The following is a 17,758-nucleotide window of genomic DNA, read 5'->3' as shown; positions in this document are numbered from 1 at the left end:
ATTTGATGTTACTAATGATTCAATGTGTACAGTCCATAACTGTCCAGGCAACATTTTGAGTTCCACAACAATTCTGTTTTATTGTGTTATGTATATATTAGGCATACGGTGTACATTAAATTGTCTGTCAAACGATTGAAATTTTTAATCGAGTTAATCACAGCTTAAAAATGAATTAATCGTAATTAATCGCAATTCAAACCATCACTAAAATATGCCATATTTTTCTGTGAATTATTGTTGGAATGGAAAGATAAGACAAGACGGATGTATACATTTGACATACTGTACATAAGTACTGTATTTGTTTATTATAACAATAAATCCACAAGATGACATTAACTTTATTAACATTCTTTCTGTGAAAGGGATCCACAGATAGAAAGACTTGTAATTCTTAAAGGATAAATGTGACTTTGTATATTGTGACTAAATATTGCCATCTAGTGTATTTGTTGAGCTTTCAGTAAATGATACTGTAGCGACTTAACTGTTCTGCCCAAATGCATGATGGGAAGTGGTGCAACCATGACTGTGTGTGGTGACTGCAAATGCTATATCTTCTCTATTTTGGGTTCACTACAGGGTGTTAAGAGAAAGATCAACTCCTGTCATTCTTCCCCACGTTGCTTCCCACAATATTTATAGTTGCTGTGTGAGAGATGACAAAGCTTTTGCCAATTAAAAGCACGGCCCCAATGAATGCTTGTATCTACTGTACTCCACTCACTTGACACTGCCTCTTATCTCTGTATATAAGTAAAACGGCGCCATTGTAGGCTGTTTGCAGCAATGCATGAATGCGTCGTACCACGAATGCGTTAATTGCGATAAATATTTTCACGTGATTAATTAAAAATAATTAATTACCGCCCATTAACGCGATAAATTTGACAGCCCTACATTTGACAAAACAAAATAAATGCATTCATTTGGGATGAAATGCATAACTGATGCTACAACAATTTAATGATATACTGGCAAGCGGGGTGGCCAGTGGGGTGGCCAACCAATTTATAGGGGTGGCCTTGGCCACCCCCTGGTGGCGACACTGACATGAAAAAGAATTTAATACACCTTACAACTACATAACTTCCAGTTTAACCAGCTTTACAGTATAATTGGCTGTGACCAAGGGTGTAGGTTTGCATAGGGACGGTAGGGACAAAACACTACCAACTTTTCAGGATGCTCAAATTGTCCCCACCAACTTTTAAGCAGCCTTATTTGCATTATATAATGTGTTCAGTTATATAGGTCATTTAGATTGTCATCTCATATGTTGTAATGATAGAAATGAGCCTACCATTATTAAGTGAATTACCGTATTGGCCCGAATATAAGATGGTGTTTTTTGCATTGAAATAAGCCTTATATTCGCGGTCTAGACAGTATACCCATTCATGACGCTAGATGACGCCAGATATCATTGAAACGATGTTCTGTCATGACAGATCTCTGCTACTCTCCCCATTAACGACGCTAGATGGCGCCAGATATCATTGAAGCGATGTTCTGTCATGACAGATCTCAGCTACTCTTTTTAGTTTAACCAGTTTGCATTATTTTATTGCAATGTTTTTCCTTATTCAGATTTGTTTCAAGACTACAGTTACAGTTAGACTTCACTTTGATGGTTAATGCAATTATTGCAATTTTGTTGTTTTATCACAATAGATTGGTTTATTTACATTTCCGAATGTGATTGCACTTTAGTTTACATATTTAAATGTTCAGATATTAAGATTTGAATGAGGCAAAATAACATGCTTTTTCTCTCAAATATAATAATTCTATGGCTATTTAAGAAAATTGTATGAATGAGCTTGTGTAACTGAACGAACAAAAAGCAACAAGCGCTATAAGGATAATTTACTTTTAATTTTTATTAAAAAACAATGGCTTCTACAACGTTTTGGCAAAATATAATTAAAAATGTATATGTATTGTTTTTTTTGTTTTTTTTTCAAGCTACACGTAGCCTAGGAACACGAAAATGGGGGTAAATTAATGCTTAACGACATGGCAAATTCATTAAGTGAGAGAGCTGCGTACAGTTGTTGTGTGCAGCTAACATGGCAAACGTAAGTTAATATTCCTTTCTTTAAAAAAAGTTTGTAGTGTGTACTTTGGAATCGCTGCATTCGCGGTCATTTTTAACGTTACGCGCATGCCAAATTTGTCAGAACACTGGCAATGTGCGGCAGAAAAATACAGCAAATATAAAATAACATTTGTTTTTAGCCCTGTCGTGTTAAGTGGAGGGAAAATACAACTCACCCGCGGAATCAGTGGGAGGCCTGAGCGCATTTCGTTTTAGACGAGTTGGTCCCGAGATGGGAGAGTGAGAGAAGCATAGTATCTTCACAAAGATACTATGTTGGAAACTGCTGAACAGTTTTCAGCGCTGTCCTGGCAATGTCAGGATATTCCGAAATGACTTTAATCTAGAACCTCGGTAGAGATGTTGTCTCAAATGTATATTTAAGGTCGCCGTGATTTGCGATCCCTACAAACTGATATTCATGTTGCACAGACATCCTCGAATCACTCGGTTTATTCACATACGGTCACGAATCCACTCCTTCGCAGTTCGTGAGTCTTTAGTGATTGGGAAGTAGCATGTACTTTGTTTTCTTTGAGGTTGTGAGCTCATCTTCTGGCTCGTCATGTTCCCTTTTCCCCGTAAAAAATCTGTCCAAAGACGTCTGTTTTTCACTTATTCTAGTGTGGGGGCTAATTATTTCCGGGAACAAATGTGATGGGCGACGACCTACGTCATATGTTCTTTTCAAAGCCAAGCGCACATACAGTGGGGCAAATAAGTATTTAGTCAACCACTTTTTGTGCAAGTTCTCCCACTTAAAAATATTAGAGAGGCCTGTAATTGTCAACATGGGTAAACCTCAACCATGAGAGACAGAATGTGGGGAAAAAAACAGAAAATCACATTGTTTGATTTTTAAAGAATTTATTTGCAAATCATGGTGGAAAATAAGTATTTGGTCAATAGCAAAAGTTCATCTCAATGCTTTGTTTTGTACCCTTTGTTGGCAATAACGGAGGCCAAACGTTTTCTGTAACTCTTCACAAGCTTTTCACACACTGTTGCTGGTATTTTGGCCCATTCATCCATGCAGATCTCCTCTAGAGCAATGATGTTTTGGGGCTGTCGTTGGGCAACACGGACATTCAACTCCCTCCACAGATTTTCTATGGTGTTGAGATCTGGAGACTGGCTAGGTCACTCCAGGACCTTCAAATGCTTCTTACAAATCCACTCCTTTGTTGCCCTGGCTGTGTGTTTGGGATCATTGTCATGCTGAAAGACCCAGCCACGTCTCATCTTCAATAGCGTTTGCTGATAGAAGGAGATTTTCACTCAAAATCTCTCAATACATGGCCCCATTCATTCTTTCCTTTACACAGATCAGTCGTCCTGGTCCCTTTGGAGAAAAACAGCCCCAACGCATGATGTTTCCACCCCCATGCTTTGCAGTGGGTATGATGTTCTTCTGATGCAATTCAGTATTCTTTCTCCTCCAAACACGCAAACTTGTGTTTCTACCAAAAAATTCTATTTTGGTTTCATCTGACCATAACACATTCTTCCAGTCCTCTTCTGGATCATCCAAATGCTCTCTAGCGAACCGCAGACGGGCCTGAATGTGTACTTTCTTCAGCAGGGGGACACGTCTGGCAGTGCAGGATTTGAGTCCCTGGTGGCGCATTGTGTTACTGATAGTAGCCTTTGTTACTGTGGTCCCAGCTCGTTGTAGGTCATTCACTAGGTCCCCCCGTGTGGTTCTGGGATTTTTGCTCACCGTTCTTGTTATCATTTTGGCGCCATGGGGTGAGATCTTGCATGGAGCCCCAGATCGAGGGAGATTATCAGTGTTCTTGTATGTCTTCCATTTTCTAATAATTGCTCCCACAGTTGATTTCTTTACACCAAGCGTTTTACCTATTGCAGATTCAGTCTTCCCAGCCTGGTGCAGGTCTACAATTTTGTCTCTGGTGTCCTTTGGCAGCTCTTTGGTCTTGGCCATAGTGGAGTTTGGAGTGTGTCTGACTGAGATTGTGGACAGGTGTCTTTTATACCGATAATGAGTTAAAACAGGTGCCATTAATACAGGTAACGAGTGGAGCCTCATTAGACCTCGTTACACCTCGTTAGAAGAAGTTATACCTCTTTGACAGCCAGAAATCTTGCTTGTTTGTAGGTGACCAAATACTTATTTTCCACTCTAATTTGGAAATAAATTCTTTAAAAATCAAACAATGTGATTTTCTGGGGGGGGGGTTCCGAATTCTGTCTCTCATGGTTGAGGTTTACCCATGTTGACAATTACAGGCCTCTCTAATCTTTTCAATTAGGAGAACTTGCACAATTAGTGGTTGACTAAATACTTATTTGCCCCACTATAGATATACAAAACAAGATGTACTGCTAACAGTCCAATCAATGAATTTCTATGATGACCTCATATCCTCTAGTTGTATATCTAGAGTAGACAGGGATATATGTGTGTTAAGCGGCACAGGCCAAAGTCAATCGGCCAGAAGGCAGTCGTTAATAAATTATGTATTATTTCTGCGCGGCCCGGTACCAAATGCGGTCGTTGGGGAAAACTGGCCTAGGGTACCTAGTCACCCAGGGCCAGACCTGGGAAAAGCACTTGGTAAAAAGAAAAATACCTTCAAGTCTTGTGTTGCTAACATTCTATTTGAACCTTAACAGTGTCAAAAAATTATAATATTCTTAACTTTAAAATATAATTTTATGGTCTTGTTCTTGGCCTTGACTCCCAAAAGTCTTGGTCTTGTCTTGATCTCGGGAAAGTCTTTTTCTCAGATTGTGTGATTTCTAGCACAACAGTAGTTGTTAATAGATATAAAAACAGAGACAGGACAATCAGTCAATCTTTTATCCATGAGCCCTTCCACTTCTTAATAAATTGATATAATTTTATTATTAATTGTGCAATTTACAAATCATACACTACATCATGGCATCAGAAAGCAAATGTATTTGCAAAAGGAGTATGGTGCTATGGTGTTTTGATTGTGCATTGATGACAAGCATGACAAAAGCTGAGAAATAGGGCAGTGTGAAAATGAGTCAGGAGTTGAAAATTCCTGGGTGGCTATCAGCATTTGACAACAATGACAAACCATTGAAATAAAATTCCTAAGTGCTTTATAGTTGGCAGTGATAATGGTATGAATTAATATTTGCCAGCAGTTAAAATAGATGTTGGGAGTCCCGTGCCATTTTTCATGTCAATCATCACCGTGCTTGCCATTCAGATAAACACCCAAAAACCTGACTGTGGGAGTGTTGTCTTCAATACATTATATGAGACAAATGGCGGCAAATATCAAAAAAAAAATTCACCAAAATTTTGAATAAAATGTGCAATCCTGTTATTTTCTCAAAAAGTGGCTCTTAAGTTAACCCCTTGATGGCTATTGTTGTGAAATATTCACATTCCAGAGCATAGCAGCCTCGATGCTTTTTTGTTGTTGTTTTCGTTGTTGCTAATTTGCCTCATACATAAAATTAGGTGTATTTTATTAATTTTAAAATTTTATTTTATGATTTATTTTATGTGTTATTCCCTCAACTTTATTGAGCATCAACTTGAAAGCAAACACACCATAAAAAGATTTTTAAATCTCAATTTTTATAATTTTGGCATCAAGGGGTTAATAGTAACACCACACAGTCCCTGACAAAAGTCTTGTCGCTTATCCATTTTGTAGAAACAATTGCTAATAACTAGGGCTGTCAAACGATTAAAAATTTTAATCGAGTTAATTACAGCTTAAAAATTAATTAATCGTAATTAATCGCAATTAATCGCAATTCAAACCATCCATAAAATATGCCATATTTTTCTGTAAATTATTGTTGGAATAGAAAGATAAGACACAAGATGGATATATACATTCAACATACGCACATAAGGACTGTATTTGTTTATTATAACAATAAATCAACAAGATGGCATTAACATTATTAACATTCTGTTAAAGCGATCCATGGATAGAAAGACTTGTAGTTCTTAAAAGATAAATGTTAGTACAAGTTATACAAATTTTATATTAAAACCCCTCTTAATATTTTCCTTTTAATAAAATTTGTAAAATTTTCAATCAAAAAATGAACTAGAAGCCCGCCATTATTGATGTCAATAATTACTTACACAATGCTCATGGGTGCTGAAGCCTATAAAATCAGTCGCACCCAAGCACTAGCAGAGGGCGGCAAAACTCCATAAAACACAATTAACAAGTGGGTATTTCACTGTAGTGTCATTTAAATCTGTCTGAGCGGGGCATGTGCATTAATTGCGTCAAATATTTTAACGTGATTAATTTAAAAAATTAATTACCGCCCGTTAACGCGATAATTTTGACAGCCCTACTAATAACCTAACTTTTAATTATTCAATTGGTTTCAGAAATGGCTCATATGAAAGCTAAGACCTTCCCAAATGATGTTGAATGAACAAAAATATATTTGTTTCACTGAAAAAAGATTTATCATTTAATGAAGACATAAAGGTCAAATTTTGGCAAGACAAAAGTTTTGTCGCCTACAGAAAGTAGTGTGAAAACTGAACAAAAAATGTGCTTCAAATTCAAAAATATGTTACATAAGGGAAGCAAATTAAGTAGTGGTGCTGTGAGATCCAAATTTAATATTTTATATGACTTCCATGGGCTTGAAGGACTGCATCCATGTGGTTCGGAAAGGATTCATACAATTTATCGATGAAGTCATCAGGAACATCAAAGAAAGCAGTCTTGCATGCCTCCCAGAGTTCATCAACATTCTTGGGTTTCGTCTTCCATGCTTCCTCTTTCATCCTGTTCATGTCTGGTGACTGGGCTGGCCAGTCCTGGAGGATCTTGATCTTCTATGCCTTGATGAACTTTGAGGTAGAGATTGAAGTATGCGATGGAGCACCATCCTGCTGCAGAATTTGTCCCTTTTTATGGTTAGGAATGTAAGAGGCAGCGAAGATTTGTTGATATTTCAGACTATTTATGTTGCCTTCCATCTTGCAGATCTTTTGCACACCCCGATACTGGATGTAACCCCAGACCATGATTTTGCCACCACCAAACTTCACTGTTTTCTGAGTGAATCTCAGATCCATGCAGAGTCCAGTAGGTCTCTTGCAATATTTGCGGCGACTGTGATGTAATTCAATGGAAGATTCATCTGAAAAATCCACCTTTTGCCACAAAACAGTGAAGTTTCGTGGTACAAAATGGATAAGCGACAAGACTTTTGTCAGGGACCGTACAGTACAAAAATCAAATTAAAATGAAAAAAAATAAATTGAAAGCTGAAAGCACCCCTGAAATCACAATAACAAACTTTGATCATTTTTACTGTACATGCAAACATTGAATTATCAGTATAGCAGACATTTAAGCCTACAAATTATTCATTCCACTTTTCAAGTTTTGTTCATCTACTTTGAACATTATGCTAATTGGCTTCTAAACTATATGATGAGGAGACGGTGGGAGGTTTCTCGCAGCGGCTGAACTGGAGACTCCTTCTCCTCAGCTTCTCGGGCTGGAGAGATGCGAGGAGAGAAAACTCGCAAAAGACTTCAACACGGGAGATGTCACCTGAAAGTCAAGGCGATTTGATCATTACAGCAGTGATGTGGCATCCAAAAGTGGATGAAAATGTTAGGATTACTCCATGACACACCAAAAAGCCCAGCGGCATGCCATTTGTTTGTAAGAGAAAATAATAAGCAGCTCTCTACCGCATGTAGCTATTTTATACTGTAGTTGAGTTTGGTAATAGGGAAGGAAAATGCATAGGAAGAGTGTGGGGAGCATCCTGTTCGGCATGTACATCAGTGTTTCTCAACCTCGGTTCATAATGACATGTAGAATACTGAATAACTAGTGATTTTGATACAATTCATTAAAAATTATTAACTATTTAGTTGAACACAAACTTATTTCCATACAGTTTTGGTGTACAATGGGGCAAATAAGTATTTAGTCAACCACTAATTGTGCAAGTTCTCCCACTTGACAATATTAGAGAGGCCTGTAATTGTCAACATGGGTAAACCTCAACCATGAGAGACAGAATGTGGGGGAAAAAAACAGAAAATCACATTGTTTGATTTTTAAAGAATTTATTAGCAAATCAGGGTGGAAAATAAGTATTTGGTCAATACCAAAAGTTCATCTCAATACTTTGTTATGTACCCTTTGTTGGCAATAAGTTTTCTGTAACTCTTCACAAGCTTTTCACACACTGTTGCTGGTATTTTGGCCCATTCCTCCATGCAAATCTCCTCTAGAGCAGTGATGTTTTGGGGCTGTCGTTGGGCAACACGGACTTTCAACTCCCTCCGCAGATTTTCTATGGGGTTGAGATCTGAAGACTGACTAGGCCACTCCAGGACCTTGAAATGCTTCTTACGAAGCCACTCCTTTGTTGCCCTGGCTGTGTGTTTGGGATCATTGTCATGCTGAAAGACCCAGCCACGTCTCATCTTCAATGCCCTTGCTGATGGAAGGAGATTTTCACTCAAAATCTCTCGATACATGGCCCCATTCATTCTTTCCTTTGCACAGATCAGTCGTCCTGGTCCCTTTGCAGAAAAACAGCCCCAAAGCATGATGTTTCCACCCCCATGCTTCACAGTGGGTATGGTATTCTTCGGATGCAATTCAGTATTCTTTTCCTCCAAACAAGAGAACCTGTGTTTCTTCCAAAAAGTTTTATTTTGGTTTCATCTGACCATAACACATTCTCCCAGTCCTCTTCTGGATCATCCAAATGCTCTCTAGTGAACCGCAGACGGGCCTGGACTGGTACTTTCTTCAGCAGGGGGACACGTCTGGCAGTGCAGGATTTGAGTCCCTGGCGGCGCATTGTGTTACTGATAGTAGCCTTTGTTACTGTGGTCCCAGCTCTCTGTAGGTCATTCACTAGGTCCCCCCGTGTGGTTCTGGGATTTTTGCTCACTGTTCTTGTTATCATTTTGACGCCACGGGGTGAGATCTTGCATGGAGCCCCAGATCGAGGGAGATTAGCAGTGGTCTTGTATGTCTTGTATTTTCTAATAATTGCTCCCACAGTTGGTTTCTTTACACCAAGCGTTTTATCTATTGCAGTTTCAGTCTTCCCAGCCTGGTGCAGGTCTACAATTTTGTCTCTGGTGTCCTTCGACAGCTCTTTGGTCTTGGCCATAGTGGAGTTTGGAGTGTGACTGACTGAGCTTGTGGACAGGTGCCTTTTATACCGATAATGAGTTAAAACAGGTGCCATTAATACAGGTAACGAGTGGAGCCTCGTTATACCTCGTTTGAAAAAGTTAGACCTCTTTGACAGCCAGAAATCTTGCTTGTTTGTAGGTGATCAAATACTTATTTTCCACTCTAATTGGGAAATAAATTATTTAAAAAACAAACAATGTGATTTTCTTTTCTTTTTTTCCACATTCTGTCTCTCATGGTTAAGGTTTACCAATGTTGACAATTACAGGCCTCGCTAAACTTTTCAAGTAGGAGAACTTGCACAATTAGTGGTTGACTAAATACTTATTTGCCCCACTGTATGTGTACCTTATAATGTGGAAAATGCGGTAATAGCTTCTTTTCTTTAACAGCTACACGCATTTAAAGTAACTTGTATTGAATCTCATTAAAGTGTATAAGTGTACCAAGCATAAAGTCCTATGACTACACCAAATCAGATTATGTGAGGCACATATCTTGCAGAGACAAGACAGAAGCACCAAAAGAGCCCTCAAAAAAGCACCGTGATCAGAGCAAGAAAGATTCAGTGTCCCTCTATTAAAAAGGACGGCCCAGGATGCTTCACTCACTCTATCCAGTGGTAAGGATTTAAACCTTCTGCTCTCCTTGACAAACCCTGCGGTAAGAAAAGCAATGACATGTCAGTTAGCGTTTGTCAACCTGCGCTGTCTTTCTTAGAATATAAAATGATGGTTTAAAACATTCCTGGCAATTGTGTAAAATTTTTATAGTGGGTGTAAAAAAAAAAAAAAAAAAACTGCTTGTGAGGTCATATGAATGTTTTACAAGTGAAGACACTGAATTATTCAAAGCACACAGTACTGCTGCAGGCTTGAAACCCCCTGCACCATTTGATACTGAGCACTAATGTGAATTAGAATTTTAAAAATCAGCATTTAAAAAAGGTAAGGCTCACTGTTGAGCCCGTAATGCTTTGAATAAGATAGTGTTTCTTGGAAATTCAGGACACAGTCAGTCAGGTAGAGAAAACAGCAGTCTCCCGACATTGAGCCATCACTGGAGAAAAAAAATAATCTTGAAGTGATCAATTTAAATCAATTCTAGATATTGCTCTAATGTTGAAAGACTGTGAGAGCTCAAAAGAAATGAAAGCAAGTAGAGGCCGGGTTAGTTCATGAAGAATTTCTCATTTTATTGTACTCGTTTTTTTTCCATTTGTTCCCCTCAGTGTGTCTAAAGACATGGAATAACAGTTTCCCAAATGTCCAGCTGTGGACTGTTGGGCGCCTTTCGAAAGAGAATAAAAAGACAAACATGAAACAGATCCAAGCGTCACGATCTGTGATGAACGCTGAGAGGCAGGCATGGAGTTGAAATACACGTGTACTATTTACAGCACCTTTTTACCACTCCTATGTCAACACACACAATGGACACGACATTGAATACTTCCTCGAGGGCGACGAGCGGACCCCCTTTGACTGGTACTACTTGAAGTCTGTAAGACTGTAACTATCACCATGTGAGAATCTCAGTTCTGTTTTAGATCATGTGAGCACACCAACAGTGTTTCTACCACTCCGTCACTTCACAAAGCATAGTAAGACAGAAACAGTTTCAGTTTGAAGAGAACAAAAAAAAATACCCATCAAAATCTGTGATATACAAGGTCAGACACTTTGTCTTCAAAAGTCTTTGGCAGAGGAAACTAAAACCACACAAAATAAGAAATTACTGCTTGTGGAAAGGATTTGAACTGTGACATCAGAGAGGTCATGTTGGTACATGCTTATTCCACAGAACTGCACTGCACAACGTGATGAAAACTGTAGAAAAATATCGGAGCATGCTAGGAGCGGCAGCCGTGTTGACTCGCCCACACAGCATGCAGAGAAGACTTTCCGCTATTAGGCCTCTGAGCCTACGAAGTGTGTAAACACGTAATAAAAATGTGCTCCATAATCTCACCGATACAGATATTGTAACATTGAAGAGTATTTACAAGTAAATGCGGGCGTGGTTATATAGCCATGAAGTCATCTTTGTTCAGTTAAGAGCAGTGAGCATTGTTTTTTTTTTTTACTGCTACGACCAAACACTGAACTCACGTTTTATGCTTTCATTCATTCATTTCTTCCATAAACTCAGAAAATCTCTTTCAATGCTGAATTATTGTATTCAAAACGTAACGTAAGGCCTTTCCACATTCCGAAAAACTTGACGAAAATGGATTTCACGACTGCTATTATTGAGATTGTGTCAAAACACTCTTCTTTCCGAGCAATATTTTAAGACTGAACAGACATTCGTTAAAAGAATGTAACAAACTGCATCATTAAAGAGAGACAGCGCAAATCAAAAGTGGTATTTGCAATGTGGCGAAATAGATTTTGCCATATGGCAATTTTTTTTTTGCCATGTGGCATTTTTTTTTGTATTTGGCAAAATTGATTTTGCCATGTGGCATTTTTTGGGTGTGTGGCAAAATGGATTTTGCCATGTGGTATTTTTTTGTCATGTGGCAAAATGGATTTTGCCATGTGGCATTTTATTTTGCAATGCAGAAAAATTGATTTTGCCATTTGGCATTGTTTTTGCCATGAGGCTTTTTTTTTGGCCATGTGGCAAAATTGATTTTTCCATGTTGCATTTTTTTGCCATGTGGCAAAATTGATTTTGCCATGTGGTATTTTTTTGTCATGTGGCAAAATGGATTTTGCCATGTGGCATTCATTTTTACCACGTGGTATTTTTTTTGCCATGAGGCAAAATGGATTTTGCCGTGTTGCATTTTTTTTGCCATGTGGCAAAATGGATTTTGCCATGTTGCATTTTTTTTGCCATGTGGCAAAATTGATTATGCCATGTGGCATTTTTTTGTCATGTGGCAAAATTGATTTTGCCATGTGGCATTTTTCTTTGCCATGTGGCGAACTTGATTTTGCCATACGGCATTTTTTTGCCATTTTTTGGTACGTGGCAAAATAGCAAACTTGATTTTGCCATGTGGCATTTTTTTGCCATTTTTGGGGTATGTGGCAAAATGAATTTTGGTTTGTGGCCTTTTTGGGGGGATTATATGGCATTTTTTGGGGTATATGGCAGTTTTTCAGGCCATGCACGCCATTGATGGCCATGCATGTCCAAATTTTCCATTCATTTTAAATGGCAGAAAAACATTTGTGGCTGTGATTTTTGGCCATCCATTTACCATCCCAGCGCATTGACATTCAACGGACACCCAAGTCAGGCTATGCCGTTGACGGCTATGCACGTCCAAATTTTCCATTCATTTTAAATGGCAGAAAAACATGTGTGGCTGTGATTTTTGACCATGCATGACCGTCAATTGCATGGATGTGATTGGCCTGCAAAAATGCCATATACCCCTCCCCCCTCAAAAAATGCCACATGGCAAAATTCATTTTGACACATGGCAACAAAAATGCCACATGGCAAAAAAAAAAATGCTACATGTCAAAATCCATTTTACCACATGGCAAAAAATGTTTGCCAGATGGCAACAAAAATGCCACATGGCAAAAAAAAAAAAAAAAAAAAAGCCTCGTGGCGAAATCCATTTTGCCAGATGGCAAAAAAATTTTGCGACATGGTAAAATCCATTTTGCCACATGGCAAAAAAAAAAAAAAATGCCACATGGCAAAAAATAAAATGCCTCTTGGCAATTACCACTTTTGGTTCTTGGCCCTGCTGTCATTAAATGCATTGCACGGATCCTCATCTAAGAAAAATATAATAGACAGACAGTAACAGACAACAACTTCAGGGCAGGGGAGTACTATAAAACAAACTTAAATATAATAAAATTATAATACTAAAGGTTGGAAAAGTGCACAGTATTAGCACTCCATAAAAAGAAGCATTGACTTTTCTGAATAACGTCAACCGCCTCTAGTTTGAGTCTTCCTGGAGATAATCGCTTCCGGTGCTACTCTCATTTAGTAAGACAAACAATTAGCGTGAAGGTTAAATTTTTAGGTCACATATTCACTGTTTTTATGCTCAAGCCAAAGCTATGTCTCATAGAAAAAGTGCTTTGCCGCCTTCTTGTGGCATCTCATGGCAATAAAGCAGTAGTAACAGCAGCAGTGAATTTAAATCACTAGTGTACGAATATACTATTTCCTGTAGGTTTTATTGGTTGAGATGTACTTTGATTTGTTGTAGCTAAGGTTTCGGATTTTGATGATGTACTAATTGACCTCGATCCCATGAATTATTTTAGGCCACGTTTACACGACAACGATATTACACACGACAGTTTTTCTCAATTGCTTTGGTACGTTTCTCAGATCAGAATTTAAATTCTCAAAACTACTTGTTCAATCCTCGCAAAATCGTATCACTAGTGCACATCAAAAAAGCAGTTTCTCATTTCTTTGAGCAAGTTGCAGATGTTTTTGTGCACCCATGCAAGTGATTTTGTACATTTCTATGCTGATTCCTACATTATCAGTTGCATCTACCATGATGGTCAAAATGGATCATCATGGGTATAAATATGAAGTGGTACTTTTATTTCACTACATTTTACAGCACTTATCTGTGCTTTTACTCCACTACTTTTCAAATTGTCGCCTGCGTTTCACTTGTTTTTTTCCCTCGTTGTCATTTCATAGTTTCGTTTTCATGCCTCCGGGGCAATCGATAAGCCCTGTGCAAGTATACCTTAATTGAGCACTAGGTCAACAGTGATCCCTTGTTTTTTGCGGTTAATGGTGACCAGAACCTTCCGCAATAATTTTTGTTGTGCGTGTGTTCAATGTATTTATACAGATTTAGCATTGAAAAGAGATACGTAGATATAAGACATGTTTTTTTCACTTTTTTTTCCCCAATGTATAATTTAAAAAAAAATTAATAAATGATTTTTAAGCACTTTAAGCACTAAGTTTTAAACATGTTACTGTCCCACCGAATTATTTTTAAACAAGAATAACATAGAAAAATGCTTGTCTTTATTAAATGATTCATTGAGTGAGTCAACTCAAATCCGCTCAAGCAGCTCACACACACACAATGAGTTGCCACAGCAAGTGTTTAACAAGATGAACAATGATTGATGCATGCGACGTGTTGAAATTTCGGCTTCCAAGCATTCTGGCAAGCTCAAACCTTAATGTCTGTCATCATTATTAACTTTAATCAGCAACTCCAGTGCACTGCCTGACCAAGAAAAACAGCAGGACAGAGAGTGAGACTACGTGATCGGATCGGGACAGCTCATCTGTATTTATTTTTCTGTTTTTTGATTGGAAAAAAAAAATCCCTGATGGACTGAGGGCACGAAGTAGCGAGGGATCATTGTATTGACCAATAAAAACCACCTCACTCATGTACAGTGGGTTGCGGTATGCACCTGATAGTTGCTTGCAATCTGCTATTAAGCTAAATTTTGGAGTTTTTGAGCTTGTTTCGCTTGTTTACAGTGCAGTCAATTTTATTGCTCGTTTTTTTTTTTTCAATTCTGCAAAGTTTTAAATAAAACTGAGCAGTCAATTAATTATCTGGTTCTTTCTCTGAATATTGACTCAAATCTCTGAATGTATGTATGCTCATACACACATATTACATACACACGTACAGTGTATTACATTTTTGCATCGGTAGAATACTTTTACGGGTAAATTTTAAAGCAAGTACTTTGTACTTTCACTTGAGTATTTTTTTTTCTTAGATACTTGTAGTTAAGTATTTTTTTGCACCTGTATCTGTACTTTTCGTAAAGAAACACTTGGTAACTTTTCAGTTTTGGTCGATTTTAGCCATGCCGGTGGACAAAAGCGGTAGTGTTTTGCCTTACGGAAGACTGCGTTTCCCATGAGGACCAGCGCACACCCGCAGTGTCTTAAAATTATCAATGAATCAAAAATTAATCTCTCGGTCGCCTGCAGATGGATTAAACAACATTTCCAGCGGCTGTGTGAAGAATGAATAGTAATAAGGTAACGAATCCAGTTGTGGCTAAACAACAGCATATGACGATTAGCAACTGTATGACTTAGTGTGGCTAAAAGTTAATTAGTGCCGCTGAAAGTGATATAGAAGAGGTGTCATTCAACTAGTTGTCAGTCAACATTTTATCACAAATGTTATGAAAATATTTTATAAAGGTTGAAAAGTTACCAAGTGTTGCTTTAAATTAAAAATAGTGAGTACTTTGGCTACCACTGCCTAACTCCCGCGGCTGACGGGGCGTACCAACTCTTTCAATAACAGAGGGGTGTCCTCTTTTGTCCTGGTGAAATAACAATATGGCGAAGCGCATCGGGCTGTAATTAAAATTGTGAAAAGTTGACTAGATACTTGAATAATGTTGAACGCAATTAGACCATGTACAAGGTTGTTACGTGAAGACATGTTTTCATACACTGCCGAACTGTCCGCATGCACTGTCTTCACCCCCTTCACTGAGAAATATATTGGAACATTATCGCCACCTACTGTTCCGGAGTACATAAGTCCGTTGTCACCCAAAACTCATTTTTGCGTTGTCAACTGTTTAGACGGCAACGATGGGGGTAGAGTTTTTTGAAATTTCCAATCTGGAAGGCATTTTCAGCCCCCCAAAACGCCGTCACCGTGTTTTTGTGTTGTCACACCTGTTGCCGTTGTCGTGTAAACGACCCTTTAGTTAAATTATCAAGTGAACAGACACAAGGCAGGAAAAGATTTTCTGTCTGTTGTTATTGATTAGCAAGATTTCTGCGATTATCTAATTTGTTTACGTCCTTTTACATGAACAAACAGCTAAAATGCAGTCATTCGGTATGACTCTAAAGAAGGCCCAGGTACTAAATGCATAGCCCTCCGCTGGCAAATAAAGGGACTAAAGACAGTGATGGGTTCTCAAGAGTATTTTGGCAGCTTACCACCCAATTTTTGGTGTTTGGCTCGGAAAATATAAAATGGCGAGGCCAATTTTTGGTGTTTGGCTCGGAAAATATAAAATGGCGAGGATAGGTTGACGTTTAAATATCAAGTCTATACTTCATTTTTATGAGCGTATTTTTCTTTTAAAAGAAATGTATTATAAAATCATATTGTTCACTCTACAAAGCAGACGAGGCTTTCTCCCCCTAAAAAGCTGCTCGGTCTTTTTGTCACAGTTTTTGTTTTTCATCCCTCCCTGACATCACTTTATACGTACTGTAAATTGGTTCCTTAATGAATCTAACAAATGCTCTTTGTTGGCTTCATGCCACATCACACATCGTAAGGGTGAGCCACATCTAAATGAGACTATTTACACCTCTGGCTGAGGAGAGATGGTGTGATCCAGGTTAATGGAGTGACAGGCTACAGAGCACCCGCAGCCTCCCATGAGTGGTTAAACCACCGTGTGATGGTGGGGATGTTAGCAGAACACCAACAAGCAGATGTCATTTGCCTTGATGTGATGCGGCTAGTGTAGCAAGGAATGTAAAATTAGAGCTGAAAATAAGAGGTGCATGGGGGGAGTTAGTCAGTAAGAGTTAGAAAAGGTCCATCAGGGGGTTTGCGTTGCCCATAAGCCTTGATCGAGCTGACATCAGTTTCTATAGGCAGCAACAGGACGACTCTATGGCTAGAGACGCTAAAACTCCTCTATGGTGAGGCAGATGAACTCTTGGATGCACTTCCTGTACTGCTGCTCAGTGGGGCTGGTGCTGGGATATTGACCTGGTTGTCCCAGGGGGGCTTCCGCTTCTCGCATCTCCTCATTCATCCGCGCCAAACGCAGGCTGAAACCAGGCAGAAAAACAATGTTAATTTCAATAGTAAAATAATGGAATTTAATTACAATCAGTGAATTTATTAGAATTGATTAAAAAAAAAAAAGAAAAAAAAAAATAATAATAACAATGAACCATAAAATCTAAAGTTGTCCGATATTATCGGGCCGATAAAAACATTTTGAAATGATATCAGATAATATCAACATCGTTTTTTCATTATTGGTTTTGAGCTAATATGCATGATGCCTTCAAAGTGAATGTAGAAGCCTTTTGCCTTTTCTCAAGGGCTGGTCACAGCTTAGCACAATAGTTATGCTTATTGACCATTAGATCTAAATGCTTGGGATTTGATATGTGAGCATCATCATTATTAAAGTATCCAGTGGGGCATCACTATACAATTAGCCATAATATGTTAAGTCCACAACTGCATATATCAGTATCGGTTTGATATCGGTATTGGATTTTTGGAGTGGGACAATGTGGGGATATCTAATATAATAAATATAATACATTTAAAATGGTTTAATTTTTCATGTCAATTTTTTTAATAGTAGTAATGATGTTTACAATCTATACAGTATATTAATTAAAAAATAACTTCATGAAATAAAGGGATGCAAATGAAAAATACATAAAAACCGCCATAACAATAAATTGGACTTATACAGCGCTTTTTCAGGGCACCCACAGCCATTCTGACCACATCGAATCACCCGATCTCACACTAGTTTCACACAAGCAA

At 38.2% G+C, this 17,758-nt stretch overlaps 1 protein-coding gene across 5 annotated transcripts in view; it reads right to left on the bottom strand.

Moving 5' to 3' along the window:
• Nucleotides 1-9,625: 9,625 nt before the first annotated feature.
• Nucleotides 9,626-17,758, bottom strand: part of acap3b (ArfGAP with coiled-coil, ankyrin repeat and PH domains 3b) — a 163,585-nt gene continuing 155,452 nt past the window's right edge. Inside the window, exons 14-15 of one of the 5 annotated variants that reach the window (XM_057845911.1) lie at nucleotides 16,958-17,019; nucleotides 9,626-9,928 (exon numbers count right to left, since the gene is read on the bottom strand). In XM_057845911.1, the coding sequence (XP_057701894.1) occupies nucleotides 9,663-9,928; nucleotides 16,958-17,019 (328 nt within the window). In that variant the 3' untranslated portion in view covers nucleotides 9,626-9,662. Of the gene's footprint in view, nucleotides 9,929-9,953; nucleotides 17,020-17,758 lie in introns of those variants that run through there. The other 4 variants (XM_057845909.1, XM_057845910.1, XM_057845907.1 and 1 more) reach the window with 4 other exon arrangements.

Source organism: Corythoichthys intestinalis, chromosome 9 (genome assembly GCF_030265065.1).
Source record: "Corythoichthys intestinalis isolate RoL2023-P3 chromosome 9, ASM3026506v1, whole genome shotgun sequence".
NCBI classification, from domain to species: domain Eukaryota; kingdom Metazoa; phylum Chordata; class Actinopteri; order Syngnathiformes; family Syngnathidae; genus Corythoichthys; species Corythoichthys intestinalis.
Note: the sequence above shows the minus strand (reverse complement) of the source record. Positions and strands in the feature narration are given on the sequence as shown.